This window comes from Eutrema salsugineum, unplaced genomic scaffold (assembly GCF_000478725.1).
Source record: "Eutrema salsugineum unplaced genomic scaffold, Eutsalg1_0 scaffold_9, whole genome shotgun sequence".
NCBI classification, from domain to species: domain Eukaryota; kingdom Viridiplantae; phylum Streptophyta; class Magnoliopsida; order Brassicales; family Brassicaceae; genus Eutrema; species Eutrema salsugineum.
The window spans coordinates 1,963,604-1,986,119 of record NW_006256342.1 but is presented as its reverse complement, the minus strand read 5'-3'; the positions used below and the strand labels follow the sequence as shown (position 1 = coordinate 1,986,119).

Here is a 22,516-nt window from a genome sequence, read left to right as displayed (position 1 = left end):
AAGTATGGAACTTTCAAAACGCTCTTCAGTTCAGGTATAGCTTTTTGCTCGTGTGTATACAAATCTAGTCTCACATTTGTGACTGTGACGTCAAGTTCTCTACTTAAAGTTTCTCAGAGTCCACGCGTCTAGATTTTGCTATTCAGAGGACGAAAGAGAGAAAACGCAAACGTCGGCAATTATGGAGATTCATTCCTCGATTGAGTCCAAAAACTTTAAGAGATTTCAAAAGAAGAGGAGAAATTATCTCTTTCACTCAATTTATTTTTGTGGGGGATTCAACTTTTTTCAGAAAAGGTATTGTATTCTACAATTGGCTGATCTGTTAATCCGCGGAATCGAATCGTCACTTGGCTGTACTCCAATTTCTTTTCTTCCTCTTCATCGTCACCTTTTAAAAAGTTATTTTGTGTGTGGCCAAAATTGGTTTGACATTTGATTCTGATTCGTTTCCCTCTCTCTATATAAGCAGGGTTGTTTGTTAAGGCACTTGGTCGATCATCGCGCCGAAAACGCAGCACTAGCTTCTCTTCTCTTCCGTGGTACACTTGATTTTCTTGTTTTTCTTCAAATCTAGCGTTCTTCTGACTGTTTTGTCTATGATCTCGATCACAAGTTTATGTTTTGATGCATATCATCGCTCATTGTTTGATCTCTCTGAAATGGTATCATTCTGAATGCAGATTATTGCTAAATTCACCCCCTTTTTGGTCGATTTCAAGTGTTTGAGGTCTTGGGTTTTGCTGAGACTCTTGTTTCAAGATGGGCTACTATAACAATGTAAGTCCCATTTTATTCTCTTTACCACTCTATTTTGGAAATTGTGATTCTATCTTTTCTTTGTTCTAAAGCACGTTACTGTTGCAGGTCTTTGATGGATGCAATGACCAAACTGATATCGGTAATGCTCATAGCCTTAATCAAGAGTGATTTAAAGTTTTAGGATCAAGTCTTGATTTTTTTAAGTTTCTTTAATGTTGCAACTATTAAGTCTATTTATCCTTTATATCAGGTGGGGTTATACGCGATGGAAGGGAAGTCATTCTCCAGGTAAGCTCATCTTCTTTTTACTTCTTATAGCACATTTCTTTAACTAATATGTATCTTTCTTATCCAACAACACTTATCAACTGTTCAATCTTGGTTTGATTCGAAGAGAAATTTGGATTTTTTATATTTTTTTTAGGCTTATAACTGGGAATCTCATAAACATGATTGGTGGAAAAACTTAGACGGCAAAGTTCCCGACATCGCAAAATCTGGCTTTACCTCTGCATGGTTGCCACCACCATCTCAGTCCCTTGCACCAGAAGGTTAGAGGAAATTTGATACCGTTACAAAACAAGCTATTTTCATCTGATTTTTCTAAAACTGAAAAAAAAAAATCTTTACTATTGTTATTGTAAAATTGCAGGTTACCTTCCACAGGACCTTTATTCACTAAACTCAGCATATGGCTCTGAGCATCTATTGAAATCTTTGCTTCGTAAGATGAAACAGTACAAAGTTAGAGCTATGGCTGATATAGTCATCAATCATCGTGTTGGGACAACAAGAGGACACGGTGGAATGTACAACCGCTACGATGGAATCTCATTACCGTGGGATGAACACGCTGTTACTTCTTGTACCGGAGGACTGGTTAGTGATGGTTTAGTTACATGTTCTGGAATAATCATTTTATGTTCTGAAATCTCTAAAGAAGAGTTTTTTCACTTACAGGGTAGGCGCAGCACAGGGGATAACTTCAATGGAGTTCCAAATGTTGATCACACTCAACATTTTGTTAGGAAAGATCTAATCGGATGGCTTCGTTGGTTGCGTAACACTGTTGGGTTTCAGGATTTCCGTTTTGACTTTGCTAGAGGGTAAGTTTTCTCTATTAGCTGATTTCGTTTGTTTTGTTGGTGGAAGTTTCTTAATCTTTGGAATTTGAATCCAACTGGTGTAGTTATTCAGCACAATATGTGAAGGAGTATATAGGAGCAGCGAAACCTTTATTCTCAGTTGGAGAATTTTGGGATTCTTGCAAGTACAATGGCCATGGTCTAGACTATAATCAAGGTCTCCTTCTTCTTCTTCTTCTTAGTCTTCTTATACCGTTTGAAATGTTTTGATAATTGATTTCAGTCATACAGCTCTTTTTTTCCTAAACAGTCTGTTTTTTTTGTTTTTGTTCTCTTTGTAGATAGCCATAGACAGCGTATAATCAACTGGATCGATGCCACAGGACAGCTTTCAGCTGCATTTGACTTCACAACTAAAGGAATTCTGCAGGTATATACATAGTTTTCTTTCAGCACCATTGTATCCAATCTCAAATGCTCAAATAATCATTTTTTTTAATGATAATTATAGGAAGCTGTAAAGGGTCAGTTTTGGCGTTTAAGTGATCCTCAAGGAAAGCCACCGGGCGTAATGGGATGGTGGCCTTCAAGAGCTGTCACGTTTCTTGATAACCATGACACTGGCTCTACTCAGGTTACCTAACCTATTTCTCACAATTACATTTTCTTCAAAAAAAAAGCAAAAAAGAGTCCCATGTGTTTGCTTACTTTTCTATGGCTATTTTTTTGGTTGCTCTCATAGGCTCACTGGCCGTTCCCTTCACACCACGTCATGGAGGTAAAGGAGCTCTCCAAACAAATTCCAATCCATTTCCTTACATTTTAAGTTTGCACTGATCAAAGAAAGAACGGGCTTTGTGTCTTTGTAGGGCTATGCATATATACTTACTCATCCCGGCATCCCCTGTGTGTTCTACGACCACTTCTACGATTGGGGAAGCTCGATTCATGACCAGATTGTCAAACTGGTATTTTGTTCACTTCAATCTCTCTGATTATCATTGGATCCATGATCCGATTTTTCGACCTCTTCTATAACCTATCCTCTGCTTTTTTTGGTTTCTTATTTATTCATTGACAGATTGACATTAGGAGGCGACAAGATATCCACAGTAGGTCAACGGTCCGTGTTTTGGAAGCACGGGCTAACTTGTACGCAGCCGTTGTTGGTGAGAAACTGTGCATGAAGCTCGGAGACGCTTCTTGGTGCCCTTCTGGTAGAGACTGGACTTTAGCAACAAGTGGCCATCGCTATGCCGTTTGGCACAAGTAATCTTCTTGAAGACTGGACCTGATTCTCAAGCTTTTGCATAGAAACTTCCAAAATTTATGTCAAAGGTTGTGGGCTTTCGAGTGATATCTTTTCACTTTTATAGACCGGTTTTACTTTAATATGCAGCACTTACGTCTTCATGACGTAATATTTTACTAGTTAAGTATTATATGCATATGTATCATTTTGTAATGTGAGCGTTTTGTTGGCAAAGTAAAGAAAAAATTGGAGAAGTAAAGAAAAAAGGAGACTATTGGGAGAAAAGGGCTGTGCTTTTTCTATGAGAAGTTAGTTGACTTGTGCTGTGTTTCAAAAGCTAAGTGTCCAGATTGTAAAAATAATTTATACGAACTACAAAGCACACGATGTGGAAAATGCTAGGATTCGTTGGTAGGATAAATAATTTACTTACCATATAAAATTATCATTTATTAATTTTTAAAGCATGGTCTATGAAATGGTCAAAACTCAGAACCACAGAAGTGTATAAATATTTGTCCCAAATGGTATGAGAGTAAATTGAGTGAGTTATTGCTAGCCACTAGATAGGACTTGAGCATAGAGACATCTTATAAAGCAGATGATGATGTGTACATTATAATGGTAGTATTATAATTATATAGTCATAGGACTTCATGATTCTTGTTTTGAAATTTTAACAACCAAAGCCCAATTTCCTTTTTTAGTTTCAGCTTTCATATCTTATCGCTTGAGGTTCGACCTAACACCAACCCGGTCTTTTCCATCTTATTTTTCTTATACGGAGTATTAATTTGACTAGTTTTGTACTTTTTGTATGTTGTTTTAATCCTTTGTATATGAAATTTTTTGGGAACTGCATAAAGAACAGAATCGAATCAATCATGAACACCTCCTGGCTTCACGTGACATCTGTGTTGAAAGAACTTCTGTTCATAGAAGCTCTCCTGGATCTCTCCAGTTTTAAAATTATACTATTGTTTTCTTCTTATTTGTTTAATGCTAAATTGGTAATGGACTAAAATTGCTACGAGACGCATTGCTACTTTGGTATCGGTACACAAAATTTTCATCATTTATTTTTTGTGCTTTCAAAACAAACCCACGGAGAAATATATCCAAAATACAGAGAGAAATGCTGCAAATCGAAATCCAATGCTGGATAACTTTAAATTAATCTTTTTTTACACAATAGACGACATCAAATTAGGAAAAAAAAAACTTTTACTTTACAATAAAACCCAAATAACACCTAACTGCATCAACTGGTCCGATTCCACGGAATTTCTATTGATGCAAGTCAAGTTCGGGCTTCGTAGGGCGTTTGAGTCGTCTTTTATGACCTAAATGTATGAAACGTTGAATCTAGTGTAACTATCCATAACATATAGAAACGCATTGACTAAGATAAAATAAAATTATAAGAAAATGTAATAGAAAAATAAAACTCTAAGAAATCATATATCGACGGTTGCTCCTGTTTCTGTATATAAAGTACTACTCGCAATTATAGTTTGCCAACTATCTCTGCATTTTTCTTTTTTTTTTCTTTCTTTTGTTGCCTTTTTAGTAGCCTATGCACAGTTTAATTAGAGAAAACTAAATTAATGTATACTATTTTGTTCTTAGCAAAGAAAAATTAGTTTTCTCCACAAAAAAAACAAAGAAAATTGGTATTTACAGCATATTAACGAAATACGAGATCGTTTAAGCAATCATGCGGGGGGTGGGGGTAAAAAGCATCTGTCCATGCATCGAGCTCTGCGTTAATATATGATATAACATGCACTACTGATTAAAAAAAAAATTAAGAAAAAAACTACAATGAACGTAAGTAGCCTGAGAACAAAAATAAAGAGAAGCATGTAAAAATGAAATTAATAAAGAATGTCCCGAACATGGAGTGCAAAAAAAAGAAAGCCTTTCTAAAAGCAAACCAAAAGTGTTGACCTTTTTACAGTCGACTTCTCAATTTCATGCCTTAATCTGAAAACATAATAACGTTTTCTCTGTTCATTATCGATGATTCATTACCATTTTTTCAAGATTTCCGTGACGTCCATAGACTCATTACAAAATGCCGTAATAGTTCGGCATTATAAAAGGAAAATCCGAAACCTATTCATATGTTTGTGTATTGTCTTATAAATTTTGAAACCTATCAAAAACATGTGTAATATATCGATAGCATGGCGATGTTCTGGAAAGTAAATTTTGAAGCAATTCAATCATGCCACTGACATTTTCACTATCCGACAAACCCGACGTTTCCTTTTCTGCTTTTATTCTTTATAGTCAAAAACAATAAATTCGATTTAGACGAAGGACTTAATCTGGTAGATGAGAACAAAATCCAGTAAATTCGTTTTTAAGCGTTAAATAGTAAATACACATCAGAGAAACATAAATAAATACGAAACCTATTTTGTCAGTCCGGTTCATATCTTCTTTAACAAAACTGCATTGCACATATTACATATACTCCGTTTCTTTGAACTTCTTTAGAACCAGTTTTTTTTAAACCACAGTTTAGACTAATTAAAGTGATTTTCAACCAGAAGTACATCATTTACTCTTCATCCCAGACTGATGTTATCAAATTTATACTAGTACAATTCGAATAATAGTATATTATATAAGAGTTGCTTGCATTATACAAAGAAGTGAAAAAATGTCAACTAATTCAGTGTGTTATACTATAATACTCTTTCCGTTTTATATTAATTGTCGTTTTAGAAATTTTTTTTTGTTTTAAATTAGTTGTCGTTTTCAGTTTTCAATGTAACATTTATTAGTTTTTTATTTTTTATAATTATTTTTATTATGCAATTTGTTTTATTATTGGTTGAATTGTATTTAAATAGATAATTAATGATGTTTTTATATTGAAAAATTAATACAATTCATATTTTTTTAATTTTTGTGTATAAATTTAAAACGATAACTAAATAAATCTAGAGGGATTAATATATCTATAGTGAGGTGCTTTAATTTAATTAAGAAATGGAGATTAAAACTTATTAATAATGGAGAATATTGATTTGTTTTAATAATGTGAAAATTTAATGGAGAAGAAGTTGGATGGGAGTGGTAGATTTTGAGGCAATAAATAGTGCGGAGAATTATGAGTTGTTGCAATTAATGCACGCAAGGCATGCATTTGTTTTCTCATCCACACCACCAATAATAAGTCCATTTTTTATTGGAGTTTGTTCCGTTAATAAGAAATACTACCATTGAATAAAATAACAAGAACAAATACTACATACTAGTATACTTCAAAACAAATTGTCTCAAAGAATAAACGAGACTTTGCAGGTTGTGGGAGTGATGAGTGCGACATATCAGTCGACAGAAGGGATATATGATTTCATTATATATTATAAAATGTTTTCATTTTTAATTGTATTTTTCGTTATTTAAAGTACGAACACAAATATGGATTGACCTGTATATTTCGTGGATTTTTTAGCGTATCATGGTTTAATTACTAGGTCAAAAGGTTGATATTTATCTTTGTTAGTTAGTACTATAAAATGTGCGTTATATTTACACTAGCCTAGGATTCTGCAATCCACTCCATGGTGGAGTAGTAAATGGACCCATCAGTTGGAAGTTGCCTCACACGAACATAAGTCAGAAATTGTTCATTTTACATGATTCTCGATTATTTTATACTACTACTTGGGAAAACAAAGTATTTATCTTCTTCTTTTCTTTTTTTTTTGCTTCTTGATTTCTATATAAACCTATATATACCTGTTCTAAAATAAAACAATCTGTATATATTTCAAAATATTTTGAAAAGCACAGGCAAACAAATTCTCTTTATATCTCTCTCTGATTATTTCTACTAGCTTCCAATTAATTTGGTGTGTCGTAATATGTCCAAGACATCTTGATTTTTACTGTTATTTTTTTTTAAGACATCTTAAAGTTTGGATCTGATAAGAAGAATAATAATCTTGTACCTCGGGCGTTCTATCCAATCAAACAATTTCTATCATCGAACGTGTGATCAAAATATAATCAATGATTGTTATGGATGCTACTACCATATTAATATCGGGGACTCAGATGAGTTATAGAGTTATTAAAACGTAGATTCTCATTGACAGTTCTGTGTGTTTAGCAGAATAATAAAGTCGTTCTGCAGAGTTTTATCCACGTATCATTTTTACAAAATCATGAGATTAAATATAACTGTAGCATCCCATTAAAAAAATTGTAACATTTGACTAATTTACGAAAATTAGAAAACATTTACCTAAGCAATATTAAAGTTTTATGTTTGATTTCATTTTTTTATTCCACGTATTTTTATTTTAAATTCTTGATTGATACTATTAAGGTACTATAATTTTTTAAGAAAATCGACTGTAGCGGGTATCAACTAATAGCTAAATGATTAATGTTCGTTATTTCACGATTCTCAAGTTCCATAAACAAAATGAAGAAGAATCTCCATTAATCAAGGTTTTTTTTTCTAACAGAGTTTGTTCTATTCTTCCATTTAGGTTATTGAATTCAATAGCATTGTAAATTAATAATTTAGTAACCATAGTCAATTAGAAATGCTGCCGTTTAACATGTGGTCCGAAAAATGTAGTGTGAAAGAAAAGGAAAACCGGACGGGAGGCCGTAGACGTAAAAGAGAACCCCGTTAAATTTCTTCTTCACATAATGACATATGCTAAAGAGAAACAACCAGGAAGTAAAGTAAAGAAAAACCTCAAATAAAACCCCTAGAAATTTATTGGGTCTCGCTCTTATATCAGTAGGACTTTCGACTTTGGAAACGAAGAAACTTATCGAGAGATTTTAATTCCCCGCAGTTGTTAATTTACTTATTTTCCCGACAAAACGCTTTGAGTTTCCATTTTTCATTATTTCTTCTTCGTTTTTCTAATCTCTCCTTCACTGTTTTTCTGTTCATAGTAGTTAGATCTTTTTTTTTTTTTTTTTTTTTTAGTAGTTAGATCTTATGTCTTTTCAAATCCGTATCTTTAAAATTGATCTTCTCTCATTTGATTAAACCCATCGATCATATCCACAAGGATTCCAGTTTTCGAGACGTTTGGTGTTCGATCTTCTCCGTAGCTTTGTGACAACAGAATCTAGGGTTTCGGTTTCCCTTTAAAAAAAGAAAAAATTCTGGTTCATAAATTAACTGCTACAACGACAACTGTACATCACCATCATTAAGAGAAACCCATCTGCCTCTTTCGCAATCTCATAAATATTCTCACCCTTCCTTCTCTCGCATCTCTCATCTAATGTTCTCTCTGTAGCGTTGCTTTTCTTTTTCCCCTTCTTTTATGTGGAAAACCCTTTCTTGCTCCTATTCGACGGAAAAGAAAGAGTGAAAAAGTTTGGATCTTTAAACTTTTCTGCTCTCTTTGATCATGAGGGTTTGACAAAAGAGTTTCTTACAGAGATCTTTGGCATTCTGTCCACCTCCTCTCTATTATACATGTGTATAAGTATACGTATCTGCGTTTGTGTTTGTGAGTGGAGGTGGGCATACTGCCAGTAGAGATCTGTTAGGGTTTCTTTGTAAAACCTTTCATGATTTTGATGTATTCAATATAAGCCATTTGCTCATGATCAAGCCTTATGCTGATGGTGATCAATATCACTTGTTGATGAACGCTAAGATCTAAGCTTGAAGAATAATGGGTTTATATCTCGAATCTACTCAACCTTTTTATATCTGATTATTACTTGTTCTCAGTTAGGTCGATTTCAACTGACATTTGCTATCTCTTTTGATTTGACTGATCTCTCAGAAATTTTTTGCTTGCCTTGGTTGAGGCTCTAAACCGATGGTGGGTTCTTAAGATTTGAGTACATTCATCACATTAGATTGTAAAAACACTCTCACATTTCTCAATGGCGTTGACTAGTGTGAGGTTTTGGATCGTAGTGGTAGCGTTTGAGACGTTTACATCGTCTAGGAAAGGTAAAATTATTCCTAAAGAAAAGAGGACCCATCACTCCCTAAAAGGTACAGGTAGATTGAAATCATAGGAGAATATGGTAATGAAAAGGAGAATTTACTCTTTCCTTTTTATGCTTTTGAAGCCCACACAATGTTATTATGATGTCTTGTTTTCTTGAAGTTGGAAACTATATGTATCGAAAGTGATTACTTTTGTTTATATGTAAAATTACATGTTTCTATACTATCTGATGATTGTGCTCAATATGATAGTATGGTTCGAGAAAACCCAAGTTTAATCTTAAAATAGATATTTTCTTGGTTATTATGATGTTTTCTTTTGTTGAAATCGTAATGCCTTTATATGTCAAGTCGCAGGTTTCTATATTATGTGATGATATGTGTTCTAACATTGTCATGATGAGTAGTTTACGAGGTATATATGCTGAGATAGTGTAGTCTTTTAGTTATTTCGAAAATAAAAAAGTTTAAATTTTTGTTATTTCGAGGTATACTTTGTTTTTTTTTCTTACATTTAAAAAAAAAGAGGAATAAGATCGGTTATAGACAATTCCTACAAACTTTATTCTTAACATCGATTTTTGATTAGTTAGGTTTTGGATGGCATGGTTCGAAGATGTTTTGCGATTTTACTTACATTAGGTTAACCAAGAAGATAGCTGTTGTTTTATGGCAGACTTAAGTGAAAGGAAGTTCTGTAAAATGCTCCTGGTTAGATGTCAAAAAAAAATAATGAATGTCCGGTTTACATAGTATTTTATTTTTGTCAATCTTAATTTTAACGTAGACAAAGTAACCGTTGGACGTAATCGTCTGATGATATGACCTTCCGTGACTGAGTGATAATGCTCGACCTCTTTGATGTGCCTACGGTTCTACGGATTAATTAGGGTATAATAGATTGCATTCACCATTAATTTGTAAAAAACAAATGTAAAAATGAAAATTTTACACAATTCAACTTCAAACTTTTTCTTAGTAGCCTCATCATTGGAAATCTGTCAGTAGCATCTTTCAAGGCAATCTCCAGCTTTATCTACGCCATGTATTTATGCGCGCGTGACACCCAATTTCCCGTTCTCTATTTCTTTTTTACGCTCTACTACTCCGTTTTACCGTCCCCGTTATGTAGGTCAAAGTTGCTTTAATTATTCTTCCTGTTCGGTCAATTCACAAAAACTCAATTACTAAATTACTTTCTATACTGGACTCTATCTATAGTGTAGCGTATGATTAAATCTTCTGCAAACTGTGAAATAGACTATAAAAAATACTAACAAATGCGGTAGTCCAAAACCTACTTTTTCACCTAAACGGTGGAAAGACACTGTCATAAAATGTATACATTTTTGGATAACTTTTGACTCTGAGGAAATGAGAGTAGATTGTTTTTTTTTTTTTTTTGTCTCTATAATGGACTCAAGTTTATATCAACATGTCTCTATGATATGGGCTTCAGATTGTATTATAAGATGTTGGCCCAGAAGGCTTTAAATATGATGCCCAATATGATGCACAACATTATCCTATGCTTTTTTTGGTAAGATATAAAGATTATATTACCAATTTAATAACTGAAGCAAACTACAGCATTATCCTAGGCGTCATTTTTAGAAACGATGAAAATGTGTACCCCATAAAAAATGCATTTGAAAGGAACCGAGTATATCATCCACATTCCTCACCGTATCTTATGCTACAGAAAGCTCGAGAATCCAACGACCATGGGAATGTAACACAACTAGTTCTTATCTCGGATTCTTTAACCTTCTGATATTTTTCAAAATCAACAGATTACTGTTATATTCTGTTATCATTTATAAAGGTTAATTCGTTAGATCTTGGAGACTTGGATTAATTGTAAATCAGATTAATAATGTATTCAAGCTACATTTTAATTTCATAATTGTAATCAAATTATCTACCGAAAATGATTTTCAAAGCTGACCCACATGAGAGTGTGAGATGTGAGTTTTACTGTATAAGACTAGTATAAAGATCCTCGCCTATCTGTGATTAAAATGTTGATAGAACCACGAAAACCGTTTTGACATAATTCCTCGCGTCCCATATATCAAGAAGAAGGTGAAGAAGTAGAAGACCGATGCTCAAAGCGTTTGCACGTCACGCGCCTTCCCAGATTTTCGCGTTTGTTACCGTCCCAACAATCCGTTTCCGCTGCACGCGTCGCCTTCGTATAAATACCTTACGACGTCGGTTTTCCTCTTTCTCTTCTCTTTCCTTCTACGAAACCTTCTCCAATCGACCCGAGGCTATTTCTCGTTGTTGTTCGTCGTCTTCTTCCCGTCCGAGCTCTGCGATCATGGGATCATTTTCGGTCTTAGGCGAGCGATTACAGTATCCTTTGGCTCGGCGTGATGATTCCGTCGTCGAGGATTATCACGGCGTCAAAATCGGAGATCCGTATCGTTGGTAAGAGTTCGTTTCCAGCTGCAACTTCTCCAATTCAATTTAGGTTTTGAATCCCAAGGAAATGAGGATATCTTATTGGATTTCGATTTTTCTGCGTATCTCTCTGAAGCAGTAGCAGACAATTTGGATTTGACTTAGAGGTTGACTTTAAAATAAACTCCAGATATGTTCGTCTGATTTACTAGTTTTGTTTGCTATGCTTCGAATCATTCTTTGAAATTTCTCGTTGAGTTTGTCATTCTGGATTGTTTTCGCTAGGTTAGAGGATCCTGATGCTGAAGAAGTGAAAGAATTTGTTCAGAACCAAGTGAAATTGACAGATTCTGTGCTCGACAAGTGCGAGACGAAGGAAAAACTCCGTCAGAATATAACAGCCCTTATTGATCATCCACGCTACGATTCACCGTTCAGGCGAGGGAATAAGTACTTTTACTTCCACAACACCGGTCTACAGGCCCAAAGTGTGCTGTACATGCAGGTGTTTGTTGAGACACATGGTTTTTGGATCAATACGTAGCCATCTTTTATTGTTTCTCATTGAATTTGATTGGTATCGTGTTCAGGATGATCTGGATGCTGAGCCAGAGGTCTTGCTTGATCCGAATACTCTTAGTGATGATGGAACAGTGGCCTTAAACACCTTTTCTGTCAGCGAGGATGCTAAGTACTTGGCCTATGGTCTTAGTTCAAGTGGTAGCGATTGGGTGACGATTAAACTGATCAAGATCGATGATAAGAAAGTGGAGCCTGATACTTTGGCATGGGTATGATGATTAAGCCGGTACTGATTAGTGGCATTGTTCAATAGAGTTTTACCAACAAGAATTTTGATATAGTCGTTATCCTTTTGGTGGAATAGGTTAAGTTCAGCGGGATAGCATGGACGCACGATAGTAAGGGATTTTTCTACGGTCGCTACCCTGCCCCCAAGTAAGTCAATATATTATTTCTGGCTTAAGAGACGTACATGATGTATTAGAAAAGGCCTTTTATTATAGTTCCGAAAGGTTAGCTACTCTGCTAATTTGATCTGTTTTTCTTTTGCAGGGAAGGAGAGGATATTGATGCGGGCACCGAGACTAATTCTAACCTCTATCATGAGCTTTATTATCATTCCATTGGGACAGATCAATCTCAAGATATCTTATGCTGGAGAGATCATGAGAATCCCAAGTATATGTTTGGAGCTGAAGTCACCGACGATGGGAAGGTAATACAACCAGTTTTTTTATCTCGGGTTCTTTAACTTTGATTAAGTTCTTAAACCTCACTTTTTTTCCCCTATAAATTCCGTCACAAAATCATTTATATCCTTCTCCATTTATTTGAATGGTCATGGCTTTAAATTTATCACCTTATTTTGTATATTACTGATTCTTTATCTGGAACTTCAGTTATTAGTTTTGGGTACCTATTTAAATTTCATCATGTTTTTTACATCATGCAGTACCTAATCATGAGCATTGGAGAGGGTTGTGACCCTGTCAACAAATTATACTACTGCGATCTGTCTTCACTTTCAGGAGGTCTTGAGAGTTTCAGAGGAAGCAGCAGTTTTCTTCCATTCATTAAGCTTGTTGACACACTTGACGCGCAATATAGTGTTATCTCAAATGATGAGACTCTGTTTACTTTCTTGACAAATAAAGATGCCCCTAAGTACAAATTAGTCCGGGTTGATCTAAAGGAACCAAATAGTTGGACTGATGTTGTTGAAGAGCACGACAAGGATGTCCTGGCATCAGCTTGTGCAGTCAATGGGAATCAACTGGTCGCATGCTATATGAGCGATGTAAAGCACATTCTGCAAATTAGGGACTTGAAATCTGGTTCTTTGCTTCGCCAATTACCTTTAGATATTGGTTCAGTATCTGATGTTTCTGCTCGGCGCAAGGACAATTCTTTTTTCTTTAGCTTTACTAGCTTCCTCACTCCCGGTGTGATTTACAAATGTGACTTAGTCAATGAATCTCCAGAAGTTAAGGTATTCCGGGAGGTCGTTGTACCCGGATTTGACAGGGAAGCATTTCAAGCCACTCAGGTAACACACACTCTTATAGCATCTTCCTATTTCTTTCACAATTTTTTTTTCTTTGCGTATGTTAAAGTTGCTTTTGCTCCTCTTTATAGGTCTTCTATCCCAGCAAGGATGGAACAAAGATACCAATGTTTATTGTGGCGAAAAAGGATATCAAGCTAGATGGATCACATCCATGTTTGCTTTATGCATATGGTGGGTTTAACATAAGCATAACACCGTCTTTCAGTGCAAGTCGCATTGTGCTTAGCAAGCATCTTGGTGTTGTTTTCTGCTTTGCAAACATTCGGGGTGGTGGGGAGTATGGGGAGGAATGGCACAAAGCAGGTTCACTTGCCAAAAAGCAGAACTGCTTCGATGACTTCATTTCTGGGGCAGAGTATCTCGTGTCCGCTGGTTATACACAACCGAGCAAGCTGTGTATCGAAGGTGGCAGTAACGGCGGACTCCTGATCGGTGCTTGCATAAATCAGGTAAGCCTAATAGTCTATACAGATGCATATAAAAGCTAATAATTTGCAATCTTCATTTTATTTAGTTGGCCCACTTAGACAGAAAGATTTTTCATTCTTTGCAGAGACCAAACCTTTTTGGTTGTGCTTTGGCTCATGTTGGCGTTATGGATATGCTACGTTTTCACAAGTTCACCATAGGTGAATTCAGTTATCTCCACCCTCTCTTTTTTGTTCCTTTAGTTTATTTATAACTCGGGAGATGTTATATATGCATAGGCCATGCCTGGACTTCTGACTATGGTTGCTCCGAGAATGAAGAGGAGTTTCATTGGCTGATAAAGTAAGTCCGTTAAGTGTTGATATAAATGATATCTGATGCTGTGCTGATTTGTTTCACAATGCTGATACAAAGTTAAAATTTGGGGTGTGAATGTAAAAGGTACTCGCCTCTGCACAATGTGAAGAGGCCATGGGAGCAACAAACCGATAATTTAGTTCAGTACCCATCAACCATGTTACTGACAGCTGATCACGATGACAGAGTTGTACCACTTCACTCTTTGAAGTTGCTTGCGGTCCGTTTCCACTTTTTTTTTTAATGTTTAATTTAATTTTGACTCTCCTCTCAAGGAGTCCGCAGTGCATATTGCTAAACTCGTATACATCTGCAGACAATGCAGCACGTGCTGTGCACAAGCTTAGAGAATAGTCCACAGACAAACCCCATAATTGGTCGTATAGAAGTTAAGGCCGGCCACGGAGCTGGTCGCCCAACCCAAAAGATGGTATGAAAAATTCCCATTGCTTAGGCTTTACACTATATGACATACATTTTTTGCATGGGTGGCTGAATTTGAGATGTTCAACAGATTGATGAAGCGGCTGATAGGTATTCGTTCATGGCAAAGATGGTGAATGCTTCATGGACAGAGTGAAAAACCAAATATCCCTTTACCTACTGGCACCAGAGATCTTTCTCAACTAGCTCTGTCCAGAAAAGGACTTTGTATGAGTATAAACACAGTTTGACACGTTTATCAGTTTCCTTGATTCAATTTTTATACGATTCACTTTTTATGATTCACTTCATTGACACCCAAAATTATGGTCTTTTGAGTCGGTATTGATTTTTTAGTTTAACGACCGGTAACATGAGCCAAGACCACAAAGCTTTCTTCATCTTAAAAACATTTACATCTTCATCACAAACCTCGAGTGAAAAGTATTATTTTTGGCTGTTTACGACAAACATCAAGAGTCTTTCAGAAATTTATTGTTTGTCGCGCTTTCCGATACTATGACAACCTTTGGGGACATAAAACTTCTAAAGTGACGAAGATAAACCGTGGATATTAACATAACCAGATAACACGACTTTGTTCCTTTCCTTCACTTTCGTCTGGTATATAACCCTGTGAACGCATGAAAAGCCGAGTTCAGGTTTTGCTTAAAATAGTCTCTATGGATATTGCTTAAAATAGTCTCTATGGATATTGCTTAAAATAGTCTCTATGGATATTGCTTAAAATAGTCTCTATGGATATTGCTTAAAACAGTCTCTATGGATATTGTATATGTTATATTGCCAGTGAACAATATAAGGGAGAGAGAAACAGAAAACAAAATTTACCTCAAGCCTTGAAGCCACATTTCAGTTATCAGAGTTTCGCCAGGAAAAACAGTCATGAGGAATCGTCCAGATATTGTTTTCACAGCAGTTGGGTCACCCTTGCAAACACACTTGATGATTGCTTTAATTGCAAATCCAAGCGTGCAAAGTCCATGCAATATCGGGCGTGGGAATCTTCAGCGCAAGTTGAAGAAACAAGTATCAGTCGCGGCAGTATTAAAATGCTCTGATTTAGGAAAATGTAGCCAAAGTCGTTTGTGATTCTATCTTCTAATTATTGAACTAAAACGTCGCTATAAGGAATAGTAGCAAACTGGGAAAGTATGAAGTCGCATAACACTAATCTGAATGAGCAGCTATATAAATGGTTCACTAACCCGGCAAGCTTTGCAACTTCTGGATCTGAATGCAGAGGATTATAGTCACCAGAGAGCCTATAAAGCAATGCCTGCAGGGAAATTTCAACCAGAGGGTCAGAGTAATGTACAGAAGTCGGCGACAAAGGGAAGATAAACAACTTAAGAAAATTAGAACTAGAAATAATTGACAAAAAAAATCCAAACAAGTTTTTACATAACCAACATGCCTGTGATGGTTGGGTGCGCTCTTCGCACACTGCCGAAGGTTGTGTTTGGGGGATTTTCACAGCTATGCCCTGGTTACTTGGATAATTTTTGTAGGAAAATGGTTGAGATGAATTTGAGAAACCACCAGCTCCTCGTAAGAACACAGTCGTCCTGCAGAGCAAGTCCCATATTAGTTCACAAGTTTCCAAGCTAAACCTCCCAGATTAACTACTTCCAGAAACATTTTACCTATTCATGCATAAAAGTTCCTCTGAACCTTGCTCGTAACTTCTGGTTTCTATTTCAAGGATAGCTGCTTTACCTGAAAGATTGCCATGACAGAGAGAATAAAAAGATCAACCTAAAATGCCTTGAATCTACCATTGTCAATGCTCAATGCTCAATGCTCAATGTAAAATGTAACACAAAAAGACCAAATTAGTGCACTTCCTCTTGAGTTAGTGCTAGTAAATGTGTCACACAAAAAAAGAACAAACAAAACAGTAGCGACAATTACCTTTATCCTGCAGTCCAGCTAGGGTAACTTTGTTAACTAACTGCGTCAACACAAACAAAATCAATTCAGAAAAAATGAAGCAAAGGCCACTCTGGATATAGAAGAAGCAGGATCTAATACAAGGGTACAATTTCGAGAGCAAATCAAACTACCAAATCCTAAAGAAGGGGAAGCACCACAGAACTTATCTCTACTAGACATTTATGTTATATATACTTACAGATGCCTTGGAAGGTAATGGCCTGTATACTTCTATGTACTGCTGTCCATGCAACAGTAGACTAGGATCATATCTGCAGCAAGATACAACACCATCATCATGTCGGTTTCATTCTTTTTTCACATCCTCTATGACTTAAATGATGATGCAAAACCTCAATAAACACAAGACAGATTTAATGTGCTTACTTAAAACCTGGCAAACCCAGTCCTTTTGTCAGAGATCCAAGTGACAATAGTGAAGCAAAAGTTGGTAGAACCTATATTTAACATCGAATTACTCTCCAAAAAAAAAAAAAGACATAAAAGACATCACCACTAAATCCAGACCAATCGTTAAGATACCTGGACAAATTCCTGTCCATTTTGGTGATATACATACTTGAGCTCATCCGAATCAACAGCATCTTGGCCACAAGCGCCAACTCCCAAAGCATAGATTGCTACATCTCTATTTACACAAGTAATTAATCAACTTCTTCATAAATCTGTTTCTTAATTTCTCAAGGCAAATATATAATTCCCCTGAACTTCCTTGATTTACAATCGTTTTCTCCATCATCCATCGCCAATCCCGAAGATGCAAAAACAAAATCCATTTACACATATACACATAAGAACACAGAGAGAAGACGCAAACCTTTCGTTGTAGGTGTAACGCGTCTGCGAGCAAAACCAGACAAAAAAAAACCGCGATCAAAAAAAGAAGGTGGGATTACAGACAAGCTCCGTCTCGATGACGGAAGGTCTGGTCGGATCAATAAGGATGTAAAACGAAAACACACCTCGGGAAGCTTGTGAGCGAGAACTAGATCAGGATTGAATACAGAATCCCTAGTCGCCATCTCCGATCAGGATCAGAGTTTAGCTTCCGTGTCCTGCTGCTGATTTCCCTCTTCAGTGTTCAATGTTTTAGATCAGACGTTTGCTGTAAATATGTAATGTCGCTTTCTGCAATTACAGGAAATTCAAATCCCAATGCCTATGCCCAAGATAAGATTATTTGATTATTTTATAGAGTAAATTTTTTTTTTAATAGAGTAAATTTAATGAATATCAATCAATAGTTAGGTTTATTTTATACTCTCTCTGTTTTACAAAGAGACATTTTTCACACATATTAAAAAAATTATTAAAAGTATAACTTTATCCCTTATAAATATATTAAATGATTTCTTTTTATCTAGTAAATATATTAAATTAATAAGGTTAAAACTGAAATATTGTTTAAAATTTTGCATTGAAAATATAAAACAAAATTTTTTGTGAAACAAAAATAAAACTTTAAAACGACTGTAAAACACGGAGGGAGTATGATTATTTTTATTGTTGTCAAACCCAAGACTGCAGACATCGATTGCGCTATGCATTGTCCAAAGCAAAACTTTCCCGAACCCTCGGGTTAAGACAAAGCAAAGAAGAAAAAAAAAGGATCGGATTATGTATTTTCGTTCGAAATCACTAGTTAGTACTTAGTCATTAGAAGATTTAATTTTTGTTTCTTCCTTCCATACACATGCACTTGTTAATTATCTGCGGTGATTAGTGATTTAGCTTAACGAGGTAGGCAGAACCAGCACATTCGATACGCAGTATTTGTCACTAAAAAGATGTGTTTTGAATTGTCAACTGAAGATTCATATCATAGCAAACAGAATGTCAATAAGGTTTACGATGGAGCTATATAATTATATCGAATAAGGTTATCTCTCCAGAGATTAAAAAAGAAAGAAAGAATAAAAATTGAGACCTCGAGCTGAGATCGTTAAGAAACTGATATACCGATTTTACCATAGCTCTTGCACTCATTTGCAAAATGAAGAGAATGAATCAAACAAGAAAAACCCTTGAGAACGCGTCAGCTGGTTTGGCTGACCATTCTCTCATATCTCTCTCTATTTAGCAACCACTCAAAGCGGTCTGGTGCGACGACCGCTAGCCCTACCGCAGAGAAGAGCGTTCTTGGGGATTGGATATTCATCTCTGAGAGAAGTCGAGGTTGTGTAGACTCGTAAATACAACTGTTGTCCTAAGTATTGCCTTGCCCAGAACTCGGATCTTATGTTCCACATCCCTACGTTGTCCAGTGCTATGTATATGGCCGTCCATGAGCTTGGATATACCTGTACATGAATATTAGTTTAATCCAGCGGTTCACAAATGCTAAAAAAAGTCTTTAGATTTTTTGCTGTGGTTACCTGAACGGTGCAGCGAGCGACTGCATCCCGTAGATTGTACCCGTTCCTACTGTCAGGACTCCATTGCCCACCGTCCATTCTGTATCAGAAGACCACTTTAATCCAGCAATCAAGATCAAGAAATTCTCAAAACTCTCCCTTTTTATCAATCAAAGAACGATGACAAAAGGATTATGATTTCTAGGCTTCTCTAGGGATCTTCCTTGGTCACAGAATGTTACTATTGTGTGCTTACTATGTGTGGATATTGTGGATGCAAAAACATGAATGTTTGAGGTTTCAGGAAATAAAAGAAAGACACACTTACCCAACAACCCAGAAAGAGTAACCATCAAGATGCCAGCTCTGGACAATATCCTCAGAGTTTTCGAAAACAATCTCCACAAAGGATCTGTAGTCAACTTGCAAAACAGATGTGTCGAGGTATATTCCTCCACCAGTAGGTTGGCTCTGTATGCTACCAACTCTGTAAACACCGTCAATCTTGAAGTAGTCCGCGAGTTTCAGAGGAGTGTCTGCTGGGTTAAATGATACACTGTTCACAGCGTATCGTTGCTTCCCATTGACCTGACCAGCAGAGCTAGCAAGCCTTATCGTTCTTGTGGTGTTTATCATACCGTAATGGTATGATCCCTGTGGATTCGGCCTTGGTCCGCTCGCTGTAAGGTTAGTCCTACAAGACAAGAACATAACAAAATCAGATCAAAGCCAAGAACCAAACTTCTACTCCAGAATGTAAGCACATTACTGAATCAAAGAGGAAAAAAACAAGATACCTGATGGCTCGAGCCTGGTTCAAGGACCAGTCGATCTGTATGGTTGGGCCACCTGGAATAGGTCCAGAAACGCCACCAGCGGAATTACTGTAACGGAGAACACCTGTGGTGGTTAACACAGCTGAGGTAAACCGAGAAGAGACAACCACGTAGTAATCCCGAGGAGGCTGGTCCGCAGTTATAAGCACCGAGTAAGACTGGCCAACGTGAACATCTAGCGAAGAGAAGGTAGTCTGAAGAGTGTGAATCCCTTCGACTTCGACCACCTTCATCTTGTGGTTTTGGATGCGGAAGTTGAGCGAGTCTTGTAACCCTACATTGGATATTCTCAGCCTGTATGTCTTGCCTGAGGAAGAAGAGGATGAAGAACTCAGATTATAAGCTATATCAGAAAAAAACTTCATTAGTAGAATGAAATAAGCAGAAAGTGGTAGAAACCTTGTTCAACATTGAGAGTGGCACCACTTCCACGGCCATTGATGAGGATACCATCTGGTAAAGGAAGCTTCCTACCACTATCCAATTGTGCCTTCAAATCCTACAGAAACGAGATTGCACAATCAGAAAACAAGCGATTGAATCTGGCGAAATTCAACGACAATCGAGCATCAAAAGCAATGGATCCTTACCGTGTGATTGGATTTGTACCAGTCGCCGATGAGGACGGTGTAATCTCCGGCGGGATCTGGGAAAGGGACGGGGATCCTGGGGCGGCTGAGGATACGGATGCCTCCAAATCCTCCGGCGGCTTTGTGGAAAGCGAGAGAAGGGAAGTAGTAGAAACTTCCGATCTGATCCTTCACCTGAAGAATGTAAGTGTAGTTCTTCCCCGGCGGGATTGGGCATGTCGTCCCGTACACTCCGTCCACGAACGAATTCCTCCTCTGCTGAATCCCATTCCTGCATTTGCTCATCCGTCACATTATTTTTAAAATATTAATATTTACCCCCAAAAGTTCTTTGAACTGTTAATTTTACCCCCTGAAAAGGAATGCAAGTGCAACCGCGGAAATAAAGTTTAAAAATTAAAGGGAGGATACAGCTAATAATTTGGTAAAAAAGTGGACCCATTTCCCACATGTAAATGTTTTAAAATGTGTAGTCACTGTTCGTCAATCACCATGCATACATTAAAATCAGAAAATTAGTATTGAATAATGTGCTTATGAATAATTGTTTCGTGGACTGAGTCCGACATAAGGTGTGGCCAAAAATATCCTTACGTACCTCAGTGGTTTTTTGAAGCACGTTTTATTTTTACGTCACTACTAAAAAATGCAAAATATTACTATTCACAGGTCAAATGAAAAAAAATACTAGCCGACTAGGTCTAACAACTATTATCAACTGACAACGACGGAATTCAATGTTAAAGACCCAAATACTGAATTAAACTAAAAATTACATTGTTAATGCGGATTTGCAACTGATTTAAATTTCGAGTCAGATGAATAAATAAAAATTACCATGAAAGGAGGAAAGGTTCGTCGAGGCTATTGTAGACGTTAATGATGAGATTGTCATTTGTAACGGAGTGAATGTCCGGTCCCGGAAACTGCCCGTTGATCAGAATACCCTAAACCGGAAAATGCAAGATCCGTAGATATTTAAAACCGAACCGATATTAAAAATTAACTGATACGAGGAGATTTAGATACCTGTTGGCGAACGCCGAGTGGGTAGATATCTCCGTATGTGACGTTCCATTCGAAGAATCTGTACGGATCTTCCGCCGTGACAGCGAAGAGAAGCGAAAAGCCAATGATTAATGCGGCGGCGAATGAGACATTGGCCGCCATTTTTGGAAACCGGTGAATGAAGAAAAGTATATTGGCGTGATCTCTCTCTCTCTCAAACACACAGATTTGAGACTAGAGTTATGGAGAGATGATACTGCACGTATTTAAAAGAGTTTACAGTAAGAGGAAACGAATCAGAGAGAAGAAAACAAAGGTCAGTGTCGGTGGCTGGACCCACACGCGACTCTGTATTACTTTGAAATCTGTATTTGTCTCCCACAATCCACATGGCTAAGCAACTTGGCCATTTTTATATGTTTTGTGCTCTATAATTATTAGGACAAACGATTAGTTGTGGTAATCTTTGTGTGATGGATTAACAATAATTAGACTATTTGTGGTAACCTTTGGGTGATGGATTTATTACAGATTGATGTAGTTTCCTATATTGCTGACGCTATTAAGATTATAACAATTTGTTGGACTTTTGTTCTTTTCACTCGCTAGTTTTAATTAACTTTTGCCTGTTTTAGAGGGAAAATCTGTCGTAATTATCAATTTATAACACGCATTTTTTTCGTCTTGTAAGATTTCACTTTATACACCTCTTACACGAAAAAAAAAATTGTACTATTATGACTATGGGCATTTTTTGATAAATATATGGTAAAGTAATAATATGGATTGTGTAAAACACTAAAATATTTCACTCAACTTGGTTTGTAAATTTTGTATAACTGGAGTTGGAGTTTTCTGAATTTGACGTTTTTAGTTAAATGTCTCATGTGTTTTTACAGAACCATATTAAACAAACATCCTAGTGCAATAATTTACAATTAAACAAATACGAAAGAGTGTAAACATAAAACTTCGAAACGAAGATA

The 22,516-nt window shown here is 36.4% G+C and overlaps 4 protein-coding genes across 5 annotated transcripts; 2 read left to right on the top strand and 2 right to left on the bottom strand.

Moving 5' to 3' along the window:
- The first annotated feature begins 133 nt into the window (after positions 1–133).
- On the top strand, positions 134–3,312 carry LOC18008981 (probable alpha-amylase 2). The gene is made up of 14 exons (XM_006390172.2): positions 134–297; positions 473–542; positions 684–780; positions 868–901; positions 1,013–1,050; positions 1,187–1,313; positions 1,415–1,641; positions 1,723–1,868; positions 1,952–2,064; positions 2,189–2,277; positions 2,359–2,481; positions 2,590–2,625; positions 2,717–2,815; positions 2,929–3,312. The coding sequence occupies exons 3-14, from the start codon at positions 763–765 to the stop codon at positions 3,118–3,120; spliced, it is 1,242 nt and encodes a 413-aa protein (XP_006390234.1). The 5' UTR covers positions 134–297; positions 473–542; positions 684–762; the 3' UTR covers positions 3,121–3,312.
- A 7,786-nt stretch (positions 3,313–11,098) lies between these two features.
- LOC18008061 (prolyl endopeptidase) lies at positions 11,099–15,069 on the top strand. Of its 2 annotated transcripts, none has more exons than XM_006390170.2 (12): positions 11,099–11,494; positions 11,753–11,972; positions 12,058–12,258; positions 12,354–12,424; positions 12,542–12,704; positions 12,942–13,535; positions 13,625–14,005; positions 14,110–14,185; positions 14,264–14,327; positions 14,427–14,562; positions 14,659–14,772; positions 14,857–15,069. In XM_006390170.2, the coding sequence occupies exons 1-12, from the start codon at positions 11,166–11,168 to the stop codon at positions 14,920–14,922; spliced, it is 2,415 nt and encodes an 804-aa protein (XP_006390232.1). In that variant the 5' UTR covers positions 11,099–11,165; the 3' UTR covers positions 14,923–15,069. The 2 variants fall into 2 exon arrangements, with proteins under 2 accessions (XP_006390232.1, XP_006390231.1); XM_006390169.2 differs by having other exon boundaries at positions 11,299–11,494; positions 11,758–11,972.
- A 79-nt stretch (positions 15,070–15,148) lies between these two features.
- Positions 15,149–17,903, bottom strand: LOC18009206 (enoyl-CoA hydratase 2, peroxisomal). The gene is made up of 11 exons (XM_006390168.2): positions 17,705–17,903; positions 17,560–17,582; positions 17,265–17,370; positions 17,109–17,179; positions 16,921–16,993; positions 16,701–16,740; positions 16,433–16,505; positions 16,204–16,354; positions 15,995–16,065; positions 15,618–15,791; positions 15,149–15,399 (listed from the first exon to the last, which is right to left on the bottom strand). Exons 1-11 carry the CDS (start codon positions 17,762–17,764, stop codon positions 15,312–15,314), a joined length of 930 nt encoding a protein of 309 aa, XP_006390230.1. The 5' UTR covers positions 17,765–17,903; the 3' UTR covers positions 15,149–15,311.
- A 631-nt stretch (positions 17,904–18,534) lies between these two features.
- On the bottom strand, positions 18,535–21,781 carry LOC18008225 (L-ascorbate oxidase homolog). The gene is made up of 8 exons (XM_006390167.2): positions 21,552–21,781; positions 21,360–21,469; positions 20,523–20,793; positions 20,332–20,431; positions 19,894–20,239; positions 19,425–19,790; positions 19,118–19,196; positions 18,535–19,042 (listed from the first exon to the last, which is right to left on the bottom strand). Exons 1-8 carry the CDS (start codon positions 21,690–21,692, stop codon positions 18,830–18,832), a joined length of 1,626 nt encoding a protein of 541 aa, XP_006390229.1. The 5' UTR covers positions 21,693–21,781; the 3' UTR covers positions 18,535–18,829.
- Positions 21,782–22,516: the final 735 nt, after the last annotated feature.

Bases quoted from the DNA above. Each gene is read 5' to 3' on its own strand.
- LOC18008225 (XM_006390167.2), bottom strand. From the start codon at position 21,692: ATGGCGGCCAATGTCTCATTCGCCGCCGCATTAATCATTGGCTTTTCG. The intron at 19,791-19,893 runs GTATCTTGTTTT...CTTGTCTTGTAG, and splicing joins AACCAGGCTCGAGCCATCAG to GACTAACCTTACAGCGAGCG. The intron at 19,043-19,117 runs GTAACCACAGCA...ATTCATGTACAG, and splicing joins TCGCTCGCTGCACCGTTCAG to GTATATCCAAGCTCATGGAC.
- LOC18008061 (XM_006390170.2), top strand. From the start codon at position 11,166: ATGCTCAAAGCGTTTGCACGTCACGCGCCTTCCCAGATTTTCGCGTTT. The intron at 11,973-12,057 runs GTGTTTGTTGAG...TATCGTGTTCAG, and splicing joins AAAGTGTGCTGTACATGCAG to GATGATCTGGATGCTGAGCC. The intron at 13,536-13,624 runs GTAACACACACT...TCCTCTTTATAG, and splicing joins AAGCATTTCAAGCCACTCAG to GTCTTCTATCCCAGCAAGGA.
- LOC18009206 (XM_006390168.2), bottom strand. From the start codon at position 17,764: ATGGCGACTAGGGATTCTGTATTCAATCCTGATCTAGTTCTCGCTCAC. The intron at 17,583-17,704 runs GTGTGTTTTCGT...TTTTGCTCGCAG, and splicing joins TCGCTCACAAGCTTCCCGAG to ACGCGTTACACCTACAACGA. The intron at 17,180-17,264 runs GTATCTTAACGA...TGTTAAATATAG, and splicing joins ATGGACAGGAATTTGTCCAG to GTTCTACCAACTTTTGCTTC.
- LOC18008981 (XM_006390172.2), top strand. The intron at 1,051-1,186 runs GTAAGCTCATCT...TATTTTTTTTAG, and splicing joins GAAGGGAAGTCATTCTCCAG to GCTTATAACTGGGAATCTCA. The intron at 1,642-1,722 runs GTTAGTGATGGT...TTTCACTTACAG, and splicing joins CTTCTTGTACCGGAGGACTG to GGTAGGCGCAGCACAGGGGA.